Raw genomic sequence first — 21,428 nt, 5'->3', positions numbered from 1 at the left:
TTACACTGCTATCTTAACGTTAGCAAGCTAAGCATCTGCATAGCGCGACCTGTGTAACGTTAAGTAACTTGTGTTCCGTGGGGAAAGACTGTTCCATTTGTAACACAACTCCAAAGAATAACATCCAAATGATCCCGATGCGCATTTCCTTCATTCCACAGCGCTGAGCGCGCAACCTATTTCATTGATCGATCTGACAACAACACAACTTGCCCTCAGGGACAATCATATTTAATCTATTTAGATAGAGTATGTATGTATTATTTACAGATAATTGAAGGTACCTCAAAACATGAAACCAAGCCATGTCACACATCGTGTGTGTGTGTGTGTGTGTTACTTGAACAATTGTCACTCTGCTCCTAAATTTCTGTGTGCTCCTAAATTTGTATTTAGATTTTATTTATTAACATTTGATTTAGGAGCACATGTGCTCCTTGGGAAAAAGGTTAGCGTAGAGCCCTATATATGGAGATATTAACATTACGTTATCAAACATAGGGACGAAGACTGTAAAAAAAAGTGTCAACAATGTTTTATAATCTTTATGTTAATTTTCATTATAAAAATGTTGTGCCCCCGAAATACAAAAAAAAGCCCCCGAAAATCAATTAAGGGGGGGCAAAAAAAGCCATTGAATTTTAATTTTTATTTCTAACCCTGGATCTACCAGATTCCGATGACTAATGACGAAATGCTGCCGGCGATCACATGGGCTGACGGTAGGATACTATTCCCCCAAATTACAGCTGGATTGGACATTGTTTTAAAACGCAACGTGATTGATCAGTGAAAATGGCTACGTGAACTAATTGCTAATCAATAATAGTAATCGGCGTCCCCCGCCGCCCCCATTTCATCCATAGATGCTCTGTAATAGTCCGGATGCTACGCAGTTTGTTTTATTTCATTCGTATATATACAGCAGAAATGGCGTTTGATATAACGTGACTAGTGTTAGATCCTGATCAAACTGGCCAGTATCACGTCTTCGTCTGTTTGGCCCTCCATCCAATTCCTCTGCGTTGTGTCATTTTAATGGCCCTGACGTCTCTATACTGGCTGATAAGATCCTTATCTCTCCCTGTTAGTACAATCCGCAAACTATAATAATTCTCCACCTCCGTAAGAATCCGACACTTCGACAACGTGAAATACCTTACAAGGAAAAGCGTGGTTTTATTTGATAAACAGAAACCTCAGCTCAGATGTTAACAGATTGTATTGTCCTTGAAGAGTCTATTCTAATGATCTTTCGGTGTGTTCGTCTATCGTCCTTTTGTTATTCAGTCCAATAGTGTTCAGGCCTGGTCTTTAGCCTAACCCTCCTCGCGTTAGCCGAAGCTAATGATGATGTGGCATTCTCCCCCCCCCCCCCCCTCCTATCTGTGATGAGAGGAGAGAGTGTCTTCTGTGTGATCTCAGTCCTACTCGCGCTTGGTCTCCCAGATTTCTAGTCTGCCTTACACCCGGAAACACCGTTCGACTTATAGATCCTCGCCATAGCAACGACGGCCCCCCGCCCCTCTCCTGGTTGTCATGCGACGCTCATGACAACTGCTAATAACCTTTCACACATTAAAATGCAGTTTTCTACTTTTTCATTAAGATGAACCCCTCTCCCTCGCTCTCGCTATCAGTTTGTTCTTACAAGGAATTCAAAACATTCTCTCGCTGGCAGTGTGCCTCACAACAATCACCCTGCTCTACTGAACCACCGTCTCCTGCTTCCATGCACATTTCGATCTCACCGTTTTAGCTGTGGTCATCTCGCCCCCAATCTATACATCACATACATTGAAAAAGCACCCCAAATCCTTCATTCCCCCCTTTGATTCTTAATCAACCTTCAGAATCAACAGACTCCTTGGTTTTTCAATTAATTATACACAAAAATAGACTCATAACAATTAGGGCCCCGCCGTCTGCTGTTTTGCCTTATTGTTTTCCATTACCCGCATCACCCCTAAACCAGAAAGGATAAACAACGGTCAGGGAGGAGAGAGAGAGAGAGAGACAGAGAAAAACACAGATTGCAACTTTCCAGACAACACCTAAACCCTTCGGCCCCCCTATTAGGTACACCCCACGTCCAAATCAGAGCGCTCCCTTCTAGGGATGCCCCCCGGACCCCGGTTCTAAACGGGAACCGGTACTGAATTAGAAAAAAACTGAGTATTAATAAGCTCCGACGTTATCGGTACTGCTATCGATACTCGAGAAAGTATTATTATTATGAGTTTTTTTTCCAGGAATTTAAACGTTGCAAACTATCTCTCCTCTCTCTGTCTCTGCACGAGAAGCAAGCCGCAGCAAGCCATTACACACACTTGTCGCGAGCCGCTCACACATACACGGGTAGGGACTGGAGGTGCCTGTCCGTGGCTAGCTACGTTAGCTACGGAGCTAATAGTCAGTTTCAGTGTTGCTGGATGGTACACTCTAACGTTAACGTTATGCCGAGTTCATACTACACTACACGTATGAACTCGACATAGCATTAACGTTACTCCGTTTCCATGAAGTGTTTAATTAACAGCAATCTGTTGTTGAAAATTTAACGTTAACGTGGCTAGCTACGTTAGCTACGGAGCTAATAGAGTGTACCATCCAGCAACACTGAAACTGACTAACGTTAACGTTATGCCGACTCGCCGAGTTCATACTACACTACACTAGGGCTGCACGATTTTGGGAAATAATCTAATTGCGATTATTCTTACAGATATTGCGATTGCGATTTGCGATGCGATTATAACATATTTAAAAAAAAATGTACAAGAAGAATGTTGCTGCTTTCTGTAGTCGGGTCCCAACTGCAAAATTACTGTATTACCCTGTATTATACACTTTTACTATCATGTAGACTATTCTGCTTTGTGTTTACATGTGATGTATTGTATACATGCACATTTATTATGTTCTTGTGTGATGTATCGCACATTTTATTGCTGTGTGATGTATTGCAAATGTTATTGCTGTCATCTTGGCCAGGTCTACCTTGCAAAGGAGATCTTGTATCTCAATGGGACTTCCTGGTTAAATAATAAAAAAAAAAAAAAAAAAAAAGGCTTGGCGATTTGATAATTGCATCATTCCAAATCGCGATTTCGATTAAAAAACGATTAATCGTGCAGCCCTACACTACACGTATGAACTCGACATAGCGTTAACGTTACTCCGTTTCCATGAAGTGTTTAATTAGCAACAATCTGTTCCGTTGTTGAAAATTTAACGTTAAGGTAGGTATCCGATGCACTTCCGGCGTGGACAGGAAAACGTCGTGAAATCGTTGTAGTCATTTTGTAGTCTTATTAACTAAAAGATTTTAACAAAATAAAAAGCAGCAGCACTATTGCATAACTGAGTCATGTTTGCTAGGTATTTCTTTCTTTAGGGGAGTAGGACATTTGTTTCACAGTTTTAGCATGATGTTTTATAGATGGCCAGGTTAAACACAGGTTTTTGTTTTTTAAGAGGGGGGGGGTTTGATTTGATTGAAGTTTATTTCAAATATGCAACACAACAAACAAATATCAAGTACAGATATAGCCTTAAGCCCTTCAAATAATAATTTATAATTTTTTTTTTAATTTAAATATATTTAAATAATAATCTAAAAGAACCGATAAGAGTATCGATAAAGTACCGAACCGTTAAGCAGTATCGATAAGAGTAGTAGTATCGATAAAATCCTAACGATACCCATCCCTACTCCCTTCCCTCTTACAGTACACCTCCCATCTTGGGCCGGTCCCGTCTCCTAGGGCAAGGGCCCCTTTCAGTGATGGCTTGTCATAACAATCCCGCCATAACAGATTTCAGTCTGGTTCAGCACCCCCCCCTCTCCTCATCTCTCTCATTATGGCTCCTTCTGCCCTATTTTGCTTTCTTTCGTCATCTATGACTGTTTTGGTTCCCTTTCAGATAACACCTTCGATTTTCACCATGGCTCTCTGCTCATATTATTACAGCTGGCTTCTCTGTCGCTACTTATTTACGGGATGCACTATCTGTTCGTTTTTATTTGGCTTAAAAGATCAAAACAACTGTGTGTGCACAGTGAACTCACATCTTTCTCCTAAGTGCTGTTTCTCCTACAGCGCTGGTCCGCCTCATGACCGCTCGACTCGCCGCTCTCTCCCAGGGCTGGCCGGCCTTGCTCGATCATGATTCTCCCACACACGATGACTGTTGTCCACTGTCGTCCCATTATTGAAAAAGTCTTTTTCCGTTGTTCTTATCTCTCGGCAACCAACTGTTCCCGTTGTTTTTATCTCTTGCAAATCCGGCTGTCATCGGCAACAACTGTTCCCGTTGTTTTTATCTCTTGCAAATCCGGGTCACGGCAACAACTGTTAGATCCTGATCAAACTGGCCAGTATCACGTCTTCGTCTGTTTGGCCCTCCATCCAATTCCTCTGCGTTGTGTCATTTTAATGGTCCTGACGTCTCTATACTGGCTGATAAGATCCTTATCTCTCCCCGTTAGTACAATCCGCAAACCATAATAATTCTCCACCTCCGTAAGAATCCGACACTTCGACAACGTGAAATACCTTACAAGGAAAAGCGTGGTTTTATTTGATAAACAGAAACCTCAGCTCAGATGTTAACAGATTGTATTGTCCTTGAAGAGTCTATTCTAATGATCTTTCGGTGTGTTCGTCTATCGTCCTTTTGTTATTCAGTCCAATAGTGTTCAGGCCTGGTCTTTAGCCTAACCCTCCTCGCGTTAGCCGAAGCTAATGATGATGTGGCATTCTCCCCCCCCCCTCCTCTCTGTGATGAGAGGAGAGAGTGTCTTCTGTGTGATCTCAGTCCTACTCGCTCTTGGTCTCCCAGATTTCTAGTCTGCCTTACACCCGGAAACACCGTTCGACTTATAGATCCTCGCCGTAGCAACGACGGCCCCCCCCGCCCCTCTCCTGGTTGTCATGCGACGCTCATGACAACTGCTAATAACCTTTCACACATTAAAATGCAGTTTTCTACTGTTTCATTAAGATGAACCCCTCTCCCTCGCTCTCGCTATCAGTTTGTTCTTACAAGGAATTCAAAACATTCTCTCGCTGGCAGTGTGCCTCACAACAATCACCCTGCTCTACTGAACCACCGTCTCCTGCTTCCATGCACATTTCGATCTCACCGTTTTAGCTGTGGTCATCTCGCCCCCAATCTATACATCACATACATTGAAAAAGCACCCCAAATCCTTCACTAGCCTTTAGCCTATTATCTAGCTCCCCATAAAAAAGACTAGGCGAAAACTGCGATAAACCTTATATTCACGGCGCTATAAAATGACAACCAACCGATGGATTTTTATTTTCTTTAAGCCATTATGAAGGCACGGTTTATGCACTCAAGTGACAATGAGAATGGACAGATAGCAATATTATAAAGTATATATATCTGTTAGAAAGTACATCGGTTTGTTGACAACGCTCGGTCCTCTGGCCTATAAATCGGCGCGGGACGCTGGTCGTCAATGTGTTAAGGGTTAGGTAATGGGAGCGCGCGTGCACATGGCGGCATTAGCGTGCGTGCAACGGGAGCGCGCGTGCACGTGGCGTCATCAGCGTGCAACCAGTTTTGATATCAGCAACGCAACACTGGTTAGGTTTAGGCCCTCATCTAAGAGAGGTTAAGGTTAGAGTGACGGGGCTGGTAATCCTTCCTGTAACAAAGCAACATAGGCCCTCAACCATAGAGGTTAGGGTTAGGGAAGAATTTTACTGTATTGTAACCATTCTGCAATCTGTTAATAAAGTTTTCAATCAATCAATTCCTGGCCGCGACCCTCTCTCCAACCACACGTCTCAACCAAGCTTGGTCAAGGGGGAGGGGCTAGGCCCAATGTGGAGTGACGCTAGTGCTAACTTCCGTACTCTCCGCCAATCAGCGCGCACCTGCCACAGCGTCTAGTGAGGGGCTTGCTCCGCTGTTGCAGCTGGAGGCTACTCGAACGATTAGCAGTGGAGTGAAAAAAGCACTACTGAGTTTGTAATCTTCACTCGCACACTATGCGAGTAAATAATTTTTCCGGTTGGCACACATATTTTTAGGGGCAAATGCGAGTGAAATGCTTGCACTGTAGAGCATATATATAATTATATATATAATTAGTAAACTGTCTGGGGCTTTTTTTGCCCCCCTTAACAGATTTTCGAGGGCATTTGGTCCATTTTCGAGGGCATTTTGCCCCAAGCCCCCGTTAATTTCGAACCCTGCTTCTGTCTCATTGTGTAGGTGGTACTACGGAGGGTAGTAGGGTTAAGTCAAGTCAAGAGTTTTATTTGTCACGGCATGCAAGGCATACAGTGAAATGCGAGTGGTCATGCGTTAGTAGCTTATCATGTCTGATTGTGTAGGTAGGTACTGCTGAGGGTAAGTGTTTCCCCTAGGATTTTTTTTCAGGGGGGGTGGCAGGCCTCCCAAAACTACTAGTGTTTTCGCGGGGCGAGTGTGTCACGGATACATGGTGTCAACTAGGGCTGCAACGATTAGTCGACATAATCGACGATGTCGATTATAAAAAATCGTCGACGAGGAATTGTTGCGTCGATTAGTCATAAAAAAATATATACTAAAAAATATATTTACTACCTATCTTTGTGAAAGTGGCTTCTCAGCTCTGGTCCAGCCAGCTGAAGACTTCTTAGCTTAACATAACAGACCGACAGTAAGTTTGGGGGAACTAATGGGATAACTGGGGATGTTGTTTGGTCCTGACAAGAGTCTCAAAGCAACTCTGAGGTCATGCTCAATGTCCAATCTGTTCCTCTGCTCTGTCTTCAGCTGGACCAGAGCTGAGAAGCCACTTTCACAAAGATAGGTAGTGCAAAAAAAAATAATCGACAGATTAGTCGACTACCAAAATAGTCATTAGTTGCAGCCCTAGTGTCAACAGTGTCGTCATAGACGCGCGCAGTAAGGCGGTTGTTAGTATCGGTGCATTTCTCTACACTGAGCTGAAATGAAACGATTGCACATAAATTAGGTAAATAAATATTAACAATATTTACCTCACATAAATTAACTTATTTACAATTATACATACAGTAGTGACAACACACATATGAACTATTTACAATACAGGGAGGCACATACAACACTCATAACTATTTACAACCAGTGTCAGAGCAAGCGCACTCAAGTTGTTTGGAAATTCTGAGGGCTCAGAGTGCACACTGGACACTCTGACCAAAGAGTTATCAGAGCGGAGCAGATTTTCAGAGTGAATTTATTAACTCACCTTAACTAGGGCCCTATGAAATCCGTTTTTATCTTTTCCTGTTTTCGGATATGAATTTTCCTGTTTTCGGATTTCTCTGTTTTTTATTTTCCCGTTTTCGGATTTCTCTTGATTTTATATTTTTTCCTTTTGGATTTAACAAAAAAAAACGATACAAAATGTATGTTTTTAACTAACTTTAATAACAGTACATCTGCAAACAGTACCAGTGTAGTTCAATGTTCAGTGCCAGTTAGGTTATGAGGTTTCTTTTTTCCAGTTCAGTTCAATGCAGTTCAACTGCCAGTGCAGTGCAATAACTAAATAATAATTAAATAGTTAAATAATACAAAATAATAATTTGTTTAAAAGAAATCAAGAAAAAAAAATGTAATTTATTTCAAAGAGATGTCCTTTAAAGGTTCATGCTTCTCCCTATCTCTGGCTGACATCACCATTGTGATACATGACGGTTAGGCCTTTGTGTTTTCCTCAGTGAGGGATTCTCTTTTGTCGGTCAGCAGCGTTTTGTACTTGCTGAAGCTTCTCTCTGTATAATAATTTTTTAAGTTTAGAGATCAAGGGGGGCAGGTGGCGCACGGAGATTACGTTCGTCACCAACACCGGGAGACACTGGATTCGCCTGTTCGAATCCAGCTCCCGGCGTTGCTATCAGCTTGGCTGGCCTCTCACACTGATACAATTGGCTGTATCAGGGGGTGGGAAAGCTGAAGGGTGGGTCCTGGGCGTTGTGGACAGCGACCCCTACAGTTCGGTCGAGGCGCCTGCTCAGCAAGGGTTGGAACTAAGGAGAGATAGTGTGGCCTCCCACACGCTACACTCTCCCCGGTGAGAACCTGCGCGGCCAGGTTGGCCTGCCCCAGGCTGCACATGCGTCGGAGGAAAGCATGTGACAGTCTCCGGTCTCCCGGACCAGCAGTAGGGGAAAGTACGCAACAACCAGGAAGGGTGGGATGGGAGAAAAATCGGGAAAAAGGAGGGGAAGAAGGATAAAAAAATGTACGCACGCACACACACACACACGACGGAAAGGGAGAATGGCTTATATGAACTATCCAGTTCATATAACAACTTATATCAACTATCCAGTTATTTTTTTTTTTATCCACTTTTTCTCCTTTTTCTGTTTTTCTCCCATCCCAATTTAGGCGTGCCAATTCCCCCCTCCCCTGTCTTGATCGTTGCTCGCATGTGCCCCCCACTGGTCGGTCGTAGGGAGGGTTGAAGAATCTATCGCATGTCCCCTGCGATACATGCAGAGTCAGCCAGCCACTTCTTTTCACCTGCCAGCGCGGACTCATTGGCGAGGTGTAATGTGTGGGAGGCTCACACTACCCTCGACATCTCCTGTCCTTGCTGTGCAGGCGCCCTGACCGACCTGTAGGAGTCGCTGTTTACAACGACAAGATTACCACCCATCGACTCCCCTCCCGCTGACTCTGCCAATTGAGTCAGTATGACTGCCGGCCCAAGCCGGAGGCAACGCTGACAGCCGGATTCGATACCGGCGTCTCACGTGTTGGTGACGAGCGCTTAGACCGCTGCGCCACCCAGCCGTCCTATCCAGTTTGTTTTTATAGTGTAACGTTTGGTTACTTGAAGGAGAGAGAGAGAGAGAGAGAGAGAGACTGAGACTTGTTACGTGCGATGCTAGTCGGTCTCTGAATTGTCTCGGAATGGATTTGGTAGCTTTTTTCTGCGTCTCCGTAGACTGTGCCGCACCACCGCTTTAAAGTCTTAGTGAAGATTGATTTATATGAAAACCGATTTATGTATAATTTAGCTAGCTCGCCAACGTTACTGTGATTAAAGCAAACTTTAATAATAAAATAATTTATATATATATTTTTTCTTTTAACACTTTCAGTGCCAGCAGGGGGCGCACGATTTAGCGCTTGAGTGCCAGTGCTCTATTCAATGAGAGGGCGAGCACATTTGTGAACGCATAAACTATATCTTAAATTATGGCTATGTGTCTAATACGCCCGTCACTTATCAATGACTTGCTTGCAGTCAACATTGTTGAAACGGATTGTTTTTTCATCTGTACATTTCCGTTTTATACCATTTTGAAAAACGCTCGTTTTTGGAAATTTCCAAAAAAAAGAGATTCCACAGGAATCGCCCTTTACTGGAATACACAAAAAACGTTGTAATTTTTCGCCTATTCTTTTTCAAATAAACGCTAGATTATCGATAGTATATGTGTGTACTTATGCACGCTAGAGAAGCGGGCTGAAAAATCGATGATCTATTTCCTGATCAACACACACACACCCACACACACAGTCACACACCACACACACACACACACACACACACACACACACACACACACACACACACACACACACACACACACACACACACACATATCGGGCCCACGTTGATATCTGTGAAAAAAGCTCTGATTACCCCAAGACTGGTAAAATAGATTCCTTACCTCAGATCAGATGTTCTCCAAAAAGATTATTCCAATTCCTGATCGCCATTCCAAATATCGATCGCGTTTATTGATCCAACGCTGGGTGCTCGAAACACATATTCCACGCTGTTCTGAGGGACCACAAAGACTGCAATCGGCTCGGATTACATGCCTGACGAGTAAAATGTGGATTCCGGATTTTCTTTCCCCCATGCATTTCCATTGACTCTCAAAGGGTGCATTACCATCCGGGAGACGATAGGGGGCGGTATTTTCCCTGTTCGAGCTCAGAGAGAGTCCCAGTGGTAACGTGAGGCTAGATTGATGAAAAATGAATGGAAATCGCTAATTAAAAAAATAACGATTAATAACGATATTTCTCGTCCTTGGCACTGAACGGCTGGCATGAAATTACGAGAATTGTCGTCGTTGGCACTCAAAGTGTTACATTTTTTTTTTTTTATAATTTTTTCTGGAGGGGCGGGCCGCCCCGCCAAGGCAATGGTAGGGGAAACACTGGAGCATCTGTCTGATTGTATAGGTAGTACTACTGAGCTCCATTCACCCCAATGATAGCCGAATGTACCATAGAGAATATGAAGACAAAATGTTGGAGCAATCTGCGTACAACGCAGGGGAAAATACAAAGTTTAAAAGCTCAGATGACTGCAGTCCCCATGTGACACTACCCCCTTCTGAGAGAAGTATAGAGGCAGTTTGAATGCATGCAAAGTCAACGGATGGAGGCGAATGGAGCGAGACCGACACATCTTTCTTGTGGCGTGGGAACAGGTGCTCACTTAATTAGCTCCGGTATCCTACTTGTAACACATTTCTACACATCAGAGCAACAACTTGACTGGACTCCGAGATGGGCCTACATGCAGTGAGCACAATTAAAATCCCAAATTCCCACTTCAGAAACAGGGAATGTGTCACTTTGTATATTTAATTGATACACACATGGTGGTACAAACTAAAATGGGTAAAAATAATGCAGATTTGACTAGACTCACTCTACCCATTGCCAGGACAACACTGGGTTAACAAGATTAATGTGTGCATGCAGATTGGGCCAACAGCAAATAGCTGTTGTGCGCAAATTGGAGACCGGTGTAATCGATCGGTGAGCTCACATTAAGCAAAACACGAATGTATGGCTATTAATACAAAATGTAGAGGATTTAGCCAAGGCCCTAATATCACCTTCTCCACGATAAATTGGTATAGTCTTCTAGCCAAGAAAGAGACGGGTTGGAAAGCCTAGAAATTAGATGAGCTCACTCCCACGTCAAATAGCCTTTTTGGGCCAGATGAGATCATAGCTGAATATAATCCCATGCTAATCTGCCATGTTTGTCATTTGTAAGGTACACATTTGAGTGACACTTGTGTATGTAACATCTCGACGGCACTGAAAATGAGTTTAATTACTCGGTGTACTATAGAGCAGTGTTTCTCAACTGGTGGGTCGCGACCCAAAAGTGGGTCGCAGGGCCATCTTGAGTGGGTCGCGGAGGTGTGTGTAATTTTTTTTTTTTTTTTTTTGCACTATATCTTTGTGAAAGTAGCCTCCTCAGCTCTGGTCCAGTTGAAGACATTGAGCATGACCTCAGAGTTGCTTTGTCTACCATCACCCCAGACTTTAAGACTCTTGTCAGGAGCAAACAACATCCCCAGTTATCCCATTAGTTCCCTGGGATGTTAAGCTAAGAAGTCTGCTAAGAAGCATAATTATTTATTATTATTATTATTATTATTATTATTATTATTATTATTATTATTATTATTATTATTATTATTATTATTATTATTATTATTATTATTATTATTATTATTATTATTATTATTATTATTATAATTTTATTTCATTGTGTTTTTAGCCCTAGTTGCACTTTTATTATTATTATTATTATTATTATTATTATTATTATTATTATTATTATTATTATTATTATTATTATTATTATTATTATTATTATTATTATTATTATTATTATTATTATTATAATTTTATTTCATTGTGTTTTTAGCCCTAGTTGCACTTTTGTTGCAACCCCAGTTATCCCATTAGTTCCCCCAAACGTAGGTCTGTTATGTTAAGCTAAGAAATCTGCTAAGAAGCATATTATTTATTATTATTTGATTTCATTGGGTTTTTTGCAATAGTTGCACCTTTGTTGCACTTTTTTGTTTATTTCATGTTTTGAAAGATTGCGTATTACTGCACTTTTTGTTACATAAATCATAGTGGTAAAAGATGTTGGGTCGCGACTTAATGACTAAGGAAAATGTTGGGTCCCGAGGCTAGACCAGTTGAGAACCACTGCAGTATAAATAAAGATTGAATGAGTGCAAATTACCTACTGTATTTTGGTGAAGAGGTCCCCTGATAACATTAATCCAATGTGAACGCACATCCCAGTAATTTCAGGCAAAAACCTGGCTTCACAGGAGCCAGTCAATTAATCTTGTCCTTGAGACGGTGCACTCGTTATTACAGGCATTATTTTGAGGTTATTTTGACATATTAGTCACCAGAAATGTTACTCAAGTTGCACATAATAATTAATCAAATCCAGGAGCATGTCAAGTCAAGTTGACCTTGGTAAAATCATACCCTGTGCAAAATGTGCCTTTGTAAAAGAGATTGAGGAGTAATTCTCAATTCCAGAAGGTCCCCATGCAACTAATATAAAATCCTGTGTTAATAATAGCCCAGGATCTGGTGACCATTTAGCTCGACCATATTGTGTGCTCACTCAAAAGACTTCCGGGACACTTGCATGGCATTTTTATTGACTACTATTTCTTATCAACAATAATGCCTCATTCAAATTTAGGTTTGAAGATTTAGGCTACTATTATTTAACCATTTGTAAATGTGGACAATAATATATCTTAAAATGATTAAATTGCTATTATTTCTACTCTGTTAGAAGTAATTTGGACTAAAGAATATCTGAAAATAATCATAAGCATCAACACGTGTCCATAAGTTGTGGAGGGTTGAGAAGGGAGCGTTATGGGACCTGAACACCATAGGGTCGAGAACCACTGGTCTGACTCTAAACTATGTTCATCCTGGGAGAGTGCAGCTTCTGCCCCCCACCACTTGGTGGCAGCATCGACTTGGGAAGAAACAGTGGAACTTCCCACTCTGTCATGGGAGTCATGATAGCTTTAATATCTTTTAAATAGATATACACACACCCTTGCATTAGTGAGGTGTTATTCATAGTGCATTGGTGATGTTGCTGATCACATGGGTGTTATTGAGTTGTAGCTGTAAGATGGATGGATGGATACATTAATAGATGAATGGGGAAAAAAGATGGGAGTCCTGGCAGCCTTGCCATTTACATGTGAATTCAGATCCAGCTCACACGCTTTATTAACCTAATTGCATGTAATTCCCTCTCTGGTCTCCTGTCATTTCCCACTTTTGTCTGAAATTAGAAAATGCAACTAAAAGTGTGTGTGAAGGGAAGTTCCTTCCAAAATAAAATTAGAAGCTATGTTTTCTTAGTAGAGACATATGCAGGAAGGGAGGTGTGCTAATAACGTTTAGTAAAGAATTTCACACACCCACAGAAAAAAAGCATAGATTAAAAAATTTATATTGGGATTTCAAGAATCAATTCAAATTAAACAATCCAATATTTATTTTCTTCTCAGCTCTACTAAAGACATGATGCTGTCAGGGTAATTGTACTAACTCCCCCTGTCTCCCTCTCTGCAGTGTTTCAGGACGCTGTGTTGTAAAGGTCCTCCCCCTCCGAGGCCGGAGTACGATGTGGTCTGTATCGGTCTGACTGGTTCTGGAAAGTCCAGTTTACTGGCTAAACTCTGCCAAGAGACGGCTAACATCAACAACATCAAACCTACCACAGGTAACAGCCACAGCTGGCTTCAGATTTAGATCGGTTATCACTATCGGGGTGGCAAAGGAACACCACCCACCGGGCCAAATGTTGGTTCATTTTATCTGCAGCTGGTATGTTCTATCTACTCTACCTGAGACTGAGGCAGGTAAACAACCAGACTCTTTTCAAAACACAGCCAGGCTGGTAGAATAATGATGACAAAACACAGCCAGGCTGGTAGAATAATGATGCCAAAACTAGGGTTGGGCACTGAGAGCCGGTTCTAATAGGAATATATTTGCATTTCGATTCTTAATTTCGATTCTTAAAAAAAAAAGAAAAAAAAACTTTGTTAATGAATACCCTAGTTACAGTACAGCAACCAAATGAAACTGTATCAAGTCAACTGACAATGTGAATAGTATGAAAAATGTTTACGATTAAATAAAAATAAAAAATTCTCCTGCGAAATAAGCTGTGACCTGTTTTGACCTGCACCTCAAAGAATTGGAATCGAGAATCGTTTAGAACAGGAATCGAAATGGAGAACCGGAATCGTTCAAATCCAAACTATGCCCAACCCGCCCAGGCTGGTAGAATAATGATGCCAAAACACAGCCAGGCTGGTAGAATAATGATGCCAAAACACAGCCAGGCTGGTAGAATAATGATGCCAAAACACAGCCAGGCTGGTGGAATAATGTTGACAAAACACAGCCAGGCTGGTAGAATAGTTATGACAAAACACAGCCAGGCTGGTAGAATAATGATGACAAAACACAGCCAGGCTGGTAGAATAATGATGCCAAAACACAGCCAGGCTGGTAGAATAATGATGCCAAAACACAGCCAGGCTGGTAGAATAATGATGCCAAAACACAGCCAGGCTGGTAGAATAATGATGCCAAAACACAGCCAGGCTAGTAGAATAATGATGACAAAACACAGCCAGGCTGGTAGAATAATGATGCCAAAACACAGCCAGGCTGGTAATGATGCCAAAACACAGCCAGGCTGATAGAATAGTTACGACAAAACACAGCCAGGCTGGTAGAATAATGATGCCAAAACACAGCCAGGCTGGTAGAATAATGATGCCAAAACACAGCCAGGCTGATAGAATAGTTATGACAAAACACAGCCAGGCTGGTAGAATAATAATGACAAAACACAGCCAGGCTGGTAGAATAATAATGACAAAACACAGCCAGGCTGGTAGAATAATGATGCCAAAACACAGCCAGGCTGGTAGAATAATGATGACAAAACACAGCCAGGCTAGTAGAATAATGATGCCAAAACACAGCCAGGCTGGTAGAATAGTGAAAGTGTCTATTGAATTCATGAATCCACCAGCCTGTGTGTCTGATGGAAGAAAGACACGGTGGCACAGTTTAGACAACAGTGACTATTAACAACAACACTGTCACACTACTAACTAACTGGTAACTATTGACAACAATACCATCACATCTACTAACTAACTGGTAACTATTAACAACAATACCATCACATTTACTAACTAACTGGTAACTATTAACAACAATACCATCACATCTACTAACTAACTATTAACTATTAAAACCTGTTCCACCCCAGGTGAAAATCTGCATAAAATGTATACCTAGGTAAATGGAATATTGCTCCACTTCTACAAGTGCTATTTGCATATTCTTGGTATCTAGGTACATCTATGGACCTCAGTGAATGTATTCTCAGTGTCAGAAATATTGTGTCTATTACTAGGCTTGCTTAAATTGTGATGAAACAAAGGAAAATATGAATTATGATTTTTCTTTTCATCTTTGACAGTGAATAACACCATGATAATAATGACCAGACTTAAAAACTGCCACTGACCTCGTTCAGTACCCTCTTGAGATCATGTGTACAAAAGATCTAAGGAAATTAATAAAGGGAAGATGATAAAACCGAAGGTTCTGTATATACAGTACTGAATTCTCCCATCCGGCCCAATGCAATTTGAAATATTATTATAGAATATAGAATATATGCTTATACATTACCTTATTATAGCCAATTCGCACATTTATATATATATACATATAGTATCTTTCAAATGCCCGAGTTCAATTTGGATTTAGTATCACCAGGCGTGCATAATAACAGATACTGATATTTACTGTAATCGACTGTACTTTTTTATTTCCCCCACAGTGTAACCGTTTTGAAACTAATTTCAGATCTAATTGTTCCTACATGCTAACAATAGTGTGGAGAAACTGACTGCATTTCAATATTTGTCAAAAACTTTACCTTTTGTGGCTTATTATCGCGAATCATAACAATTATTGATATGATTAATTCAGAACGCTGAACTTTGAACCACCATAGTATGTGACAGGAAGTGTAGATCGGAGAAATTTCAACGCTGGCCGACAGCTATGAATCTCCTCTACGAAATGGCAGCAAAAAAACTACAATTCCCATGGTTCAACATCTTCATTTCCGGTTCCGGGTCGGATAGACGATCGCAAATCGAAAACTTAAAACGATATAAGGACACTTTTAACCTATTGCTAACCTATTGCCAACCTAACGTTTTACATTCTACATGCTTTTGTGACATAGTAGTGATGTTAATACTTGAAAACGGTTGATTTTAAAATCACAAATTATTTTCATCACTCATAAAAATATGCCTATATGATCATAATGTCAAAAGGGGTCGGTACCGACCCTGTGGGGGGGAACAGGTTTTAACAACAATACCATCACATTTACTAACTAACTGGTAACTATTAACAACAATACCATCACACCTACTAACTAACTGGTAAGTAACCATTTACAACAACAACGCCATCATCACACCAGTTGCGACTTGAAAACAAGTGGGCCTATAACCTTTGTGATGTATTTTGTCAATGCTTCCATTTGAAATTCATGTTTTATATATAATTTGAAATTCACATTTTACATCTAAATATAGACAATATTTGGTTATAAAATTATTGTCTTTGGGTCCCAATATTACCTCAGAATCAATGCTTGAAACGAACTCTTTTCACCATCGTCCCAAACCGTCCCCAAAAAAAACGGTTTAATTGTCCCGAAGTATACATTGACTGTCCCAGAACATACATGTATTTTTTAATACATTATCTAGACTCCAATATAGACTTAATCTATGGTCATATTTGGATACTGAATAAAGACAAGAAAGACCATTAACAAATGCAACCCTTGCCTTGCACATCAAACGTTGGCTATCTTTTTTTTGTATTTTATTTTTTTATTATTTTTTAAACAAACACATAAACAAACATGACAACACACGATAAGATATACAAGCATTAGTTGACAGTGCACATCCAATGAAATCACCAAACGTTGGCTATCTTATAACTATCAAACCGGTAGTAGATTGTCAAGAGACTCTTCCTGTAGTGTCCTATCAGCTGTTCTCTCTTCTTCCTGTAGTGTCCTATCAGCTGTTCTCTCTTCTTCCTGTAGTGTCCTATCAGCTGTTCTCTCTTCTTCCTGTAGTGTCCTATCAGCTGTTCTCTCTTCCTGTAGTGTCCTATCAGCTGTTCTCTCTTCTTCCTGTAGTGTCCTATCAGCTGTTCTCTCTTCTTCCTGTAGTGTCCTATCAGCTGTTCTCTCTTCATCCTGTAGTGTCCTATCAGCTGTTCTCTCTTCTTCCTGTAGTGTCCTATCAGCTGTTCTCTCTTCCTGTAGTGTCCTATCAGCTGTTCTCTCATCCTGTAGTGTCCTATCAGCTGTTCTCTCTTCTTCCTGTAGTGTCCTATCAGCTGTTCTCTCTTCTTCCTGTAGTGTCCTATCAGCTGTTCTCTCTTCTTCCTGTAGTGTCCTATCAGCTGTTCTCTCTTCTTCCTGTAGTGTCCTATCAGCTGTTCTCTCTCTTCCTGTAGTGTCCTATCAGCTGTTCTCTCTTCCTGTAGTGTCCTATCAGCTGTTCTCTCTTCTTCCTGTAGTGTCCTATCAGCTGTTCTCTCTTCCTGTAGTGTCCTATCAGCTGTTCTCTCTTCTTCCTGTAGTGTCCTATCAGCTGTTCTCTCTTCCTGTAGTGTCCTATCAGCTGTTCTCTCTTCTTCCTGTAGTGTCCTATCAGCTGTTCTCTCTTCTTCCTGTAGTGTCCTATCAGCTGTTCTCTCTTCTTCCTGTAGTGTCCTATCAGCTGTTCTCTCTTCCTGTAGTGTCCTATCAGCTGTTCTCTCTTCTTCCTGTAGTGTCCTATCAGCTGTTCTCTCTTCTTCCTGTAGTGTCCTATCAGCTGTTCTCTCTTCATCCTGTAGTGTCCTATCAGCTGTTCTCTTCTTCCTGTAGTGTCCTATCAGCTGTTCTCTCTTCCTGTAGTGTCCCATCAGCTGTTCTCTCTTCCTGTAGTGTCCTATCAGCTGTTCTCTCTTCCTGTAGTGTCCTATCAGCTGTTCTCTCTTCCTGTAGTGTCCTATCAGCTGTTCTCTCTTCCTGTAGTGTCCTATCAGCTGTTCTCTCTTCCTGTAGTGTCCTATCAGCTGTTCTCTCTTCCTGTAGTGTCCTATCAGCTGTTCTCTCTTCATCCTGTAGTGTCCTATCAGCTGTTCTCTTCTTCCTGTAGTGTCCTATCAGCTGTTCTCTCTTCCTGTAGTGTCCTATCAGCTGTTCTCTCTTCCTGTAGTGTCCTATCAGCTGTTCTCTCTTCCTGTAGTGTCCTATCAGCTGTTCTCTCTTCCTGTAGTGTCCTATCAGCTGTTCTCTCTTCTTCCTGTAGTGTCCTATCAGCTGTTCTCTCTTCTTCCTGTAGTGTCCTATCAGCTGTTCTCTCTTCTTCCTGTAGTGTCCTATCAGCTGTTCTCTCTTCTTCCTGTAGTGTCCTATCAGCTGTTCTCTCTTCCTGTAGTGTCCTATCAGCTGTTCTCTCTTCCTGTAGTGTCCTATCAGCTGTTCTCTCTTCCTGTAGTGTCCTATCAGCTGTTCTCTCTTCCTGTAGTGTCCTATCAGCTGTTCTCTCTTCCTGTAGTGTGCTATCAGCTGTTCTCTCTTCCTGTAGTGTCCTATCAGCTGTTCTCTCTTCTTCCTGTAGTGTCCTATCAGCTGTTCTCTCTTCCTGTAGTGTCCTATCAGCTGTTCTCTCTTCCTGTAGTGTCCTATCAACTGTTCTCTCTTCCTGTAGTGTCCTATCAGCTGTTCTCTCTTCCTGTAGTGTCCTATCAGCTGTTCTCTCTTCCTGTAGTGTCCTATCAGCTGTTCTCTCTTCCTGTAGTGTCCTATCAGCTGTTCTCTCTTCCTGTAGTGTGCTATCAGCTGTTCTCTCTTCCTGTAGTGTCCTATCAGCTGTTCTCTCTTCTTCCTGTAGTGTCCTATCAGCTGTTCTCTCTTCCTGTAGTGTCCTATCAGCTGTTCTCTCTTCCTGTAGTGTCCTATCAACTGTTCTCTCTTCCTGTAGTGTCCTATCAGCTGTTCTCTCTTCATCCTGTAGTGTCCTATCAGCTGTTCTCTCTTCCTATAGTGTCCCATCAGCTGTTCTCTCTTCCTGTAGTGTCCTATCAGCTGTTCTCTCTTCCTGTAGTGTCCTATCAGCTGTTCTCTCTTCCTGTAGTGTCCCATCAGCTGTTCTCTCTTCATCCTGTAGTGTCCTATCAGCTGTTCTCTCTTCCTATAGTGTCCCATCAGCTGTTCTCTCTTCCTGTAGTGTCCTATCAGCTGTTCTCTCTTCCTGTAGTGTCCTATCAGCTGTTCTCTCTTCCTGTAGTGTCCTATCAGCTGTTCTCTCTTCCTGTAGTGTCCTATCAGCTGTTCTCTCTTCCTGTAGTGTCCTATCAGCTGTTCTCTCTTCCTGTAGTGTCCTATCAGCTGTTCTCTCTTCCTGTAGTGTCCTATCAGCTGTTCTCTCTTCTTCCTGTAGTGTCCTATCAGCTGTTCTCTCTTCCTGTAGTGTCCTATCAGCTGTTCTCTCACAGCAGGTGCTGTTGTCCACAGGTATACAGGTCATTAACGTTACTCTACTGCCGGCAAACGTTTGAACTGGCATCATGTATATGAGCGTCAGTGATGGAGAAAAGTAGTTGAATCACAGTATGAGCAGCTCTCAGTGTAATTAAGTTTGCTTAACAACAGCAGACCACAGGCTCACCAACAATAGGCTTTACACTTATTGTCCCTGGAAACGTCCCAAATGACAAATACCTACAAAGCCACATTTCTTTATGGCCCCGGGACGTCTGGGCGCCGCTAATTTCCAGCCCTGCGAGAATGTATGAACATAATTTCCGATTTTCTTTATCTCTCAGATCTATTATGGGCTTTGTGTGCCGACGGTTACAGTCGGTTAATTTAATAAACAACGTGTGGTTCTGGTTCCGTTTCAGGCTTCAACATCAAGGCTGTTCCCTTCCATAACGCCGTCCTCAACGTAAAGGAACTAGGAGGTAATGGAGCCTACATAACTCATTAACCCACACGCAATTGTAAAACATGTTTCACTGGGTTTCCTATTTGTCTCTGCCTGTGTTTCCCCTTGACAAATTGTGTATGATTAGGGGCCACACATACTCTATAAGATGAGGTTTTGTAGCCATGAAGTTCTTTATTTATTTATTTATTTATTTATTTATTTATTTATTTATTTATTTATTTATTATTATATTTTAAGATACTTCTTTTTTTAATGGGTGGCCCAGTGAGACAAACCTTTAACTCTGGCAGTGTTACTGCAATGCTCTAACCATTGAGCTGCCTAGGTTTCTCCTCAAAGGTCTAATATGAAATTAACCTTAAACTATTGCACCAGAATATCACATTTGATACTTGGTTTGTTTGTAGCATTATCAGCGGAACATATGGTGATACTGTTCAGACCATCTGACAATTTAATCGTCTGATATTGGCCTATTACAGACACCTCAGCATCGGTGTACAGTATATGTTGGCCGATATGGAAGCTTTTTTTTTCTTTTACAGAACATAATGCAGAACAAAATTACTGCAAAAATGACTGTTAGCTAAATATAAAGATAAAATCATCATTAGTGTAGATTAAGCTATTTAGAATATAGAATAGATTAGAACATGCAATGCAAACTAGTTTGGTTCCAGCTCAAATATAATTCAGTTAATGTCGCACATTTTACAGATGGCTGAGGGTGGAAGGAGTAAGGTCTGCGACTATATATATATATATATAAGAATATCGGCCGATGGGCGGCTACGTGGCGTAGTGGGCAAGGCGCTCGCCATGAAATCTGGAGACGCTGGGCTTGCCTGTTCGAGCCCAGCGCTCCACATTTGCTTTCAGTTTAGCTGGTCGTCCGTACCAGTGGCGTAACTCTCTCTCCAGGTGTGCCGGGGACAGATTTGTGGGCGTGGCGAGTGACGCCCCCCTCTACCTCGATTTTTTTTTTAATACCAGGGGTGCAATACCGCATTTTCCCAGGCGGTGGCGCCATTTCTCCATGTAAACGACACACTGAGCTCATACATACAGAATTTCCATTGCATTCAGAGATCTCCAGGGTTCAAACAACCAAAAAACAATTATCCTCCTCTAAACCAGTAGGAACGCCTTTCATCTCTGATGGCTCCCATTGTGAAATGTATTTACAATACAAGGATGTTACAATACTTCCATTGAATATGACAACAACAACAACAACAACAAAAGCTATGGTATGTCATAAATGTATAGATGTAGCAGTACTGTCTATCTGTATGTCATGTGTGTCATATGAAGCCAGACCAGCACTCTCAGGTTCAAAATTTAATGGCAGCCTGAAACAAACATGTTTCGGAATTACATATTCCTTCGTCAGTGTTATTGCTTGCTTATAACACTGACTGAAAATGAAATGTCATGTTTATCTCCAATCCAGTTAAAAGAGTTTCTCACACCATCTTTTAGTGGAATGAACATTGC

The 21,428-nt window shown here is 41.5% G+C and overlaps 1 protein-coding gene across 1 annotated transcript in view; it reads left to right on the top strand.

The window, feature by feature from the left end:
• Positions 1–21,428, top strand: part of arl15b (ADP-ribosylation factor-like 15b) — a 160,520-nt gene that overhangs the window by 30,562 nt on the left and 108,530 nt on the right. Inside the window, exons 2-3 of the mRNA XM_084325286.1 lie at positions 13,426–13,576; positions 19,885–19,944. Coding sequence (XP_084181412.1) covers positions 13,426–13,576; positions 19,885–19,944 — 211 coding nt within the window. The remainder of the gene's footprint in view (positions 1–13,425; positions 13,577–19,884; positions 19,945–21,428) is intronic.

Source organism: Notolepis coatsorum, assembly GCF_963971535.1.
Source record: "Notolepis coatsorum genome assembly, chromosome: 11".
Classification (NCBI taxonomy): domain Eukaryota; kingdom Metazoa; phylum Chordata; class Actinopteri; order Aulopiformes; family Paralepididae; genus Notolepis; species Notolepis coatsorum.
Note: the sequence above shows the minus strand (reverse complement) of the source record. Positions and strands in the feature narration are given on the sequence as shown.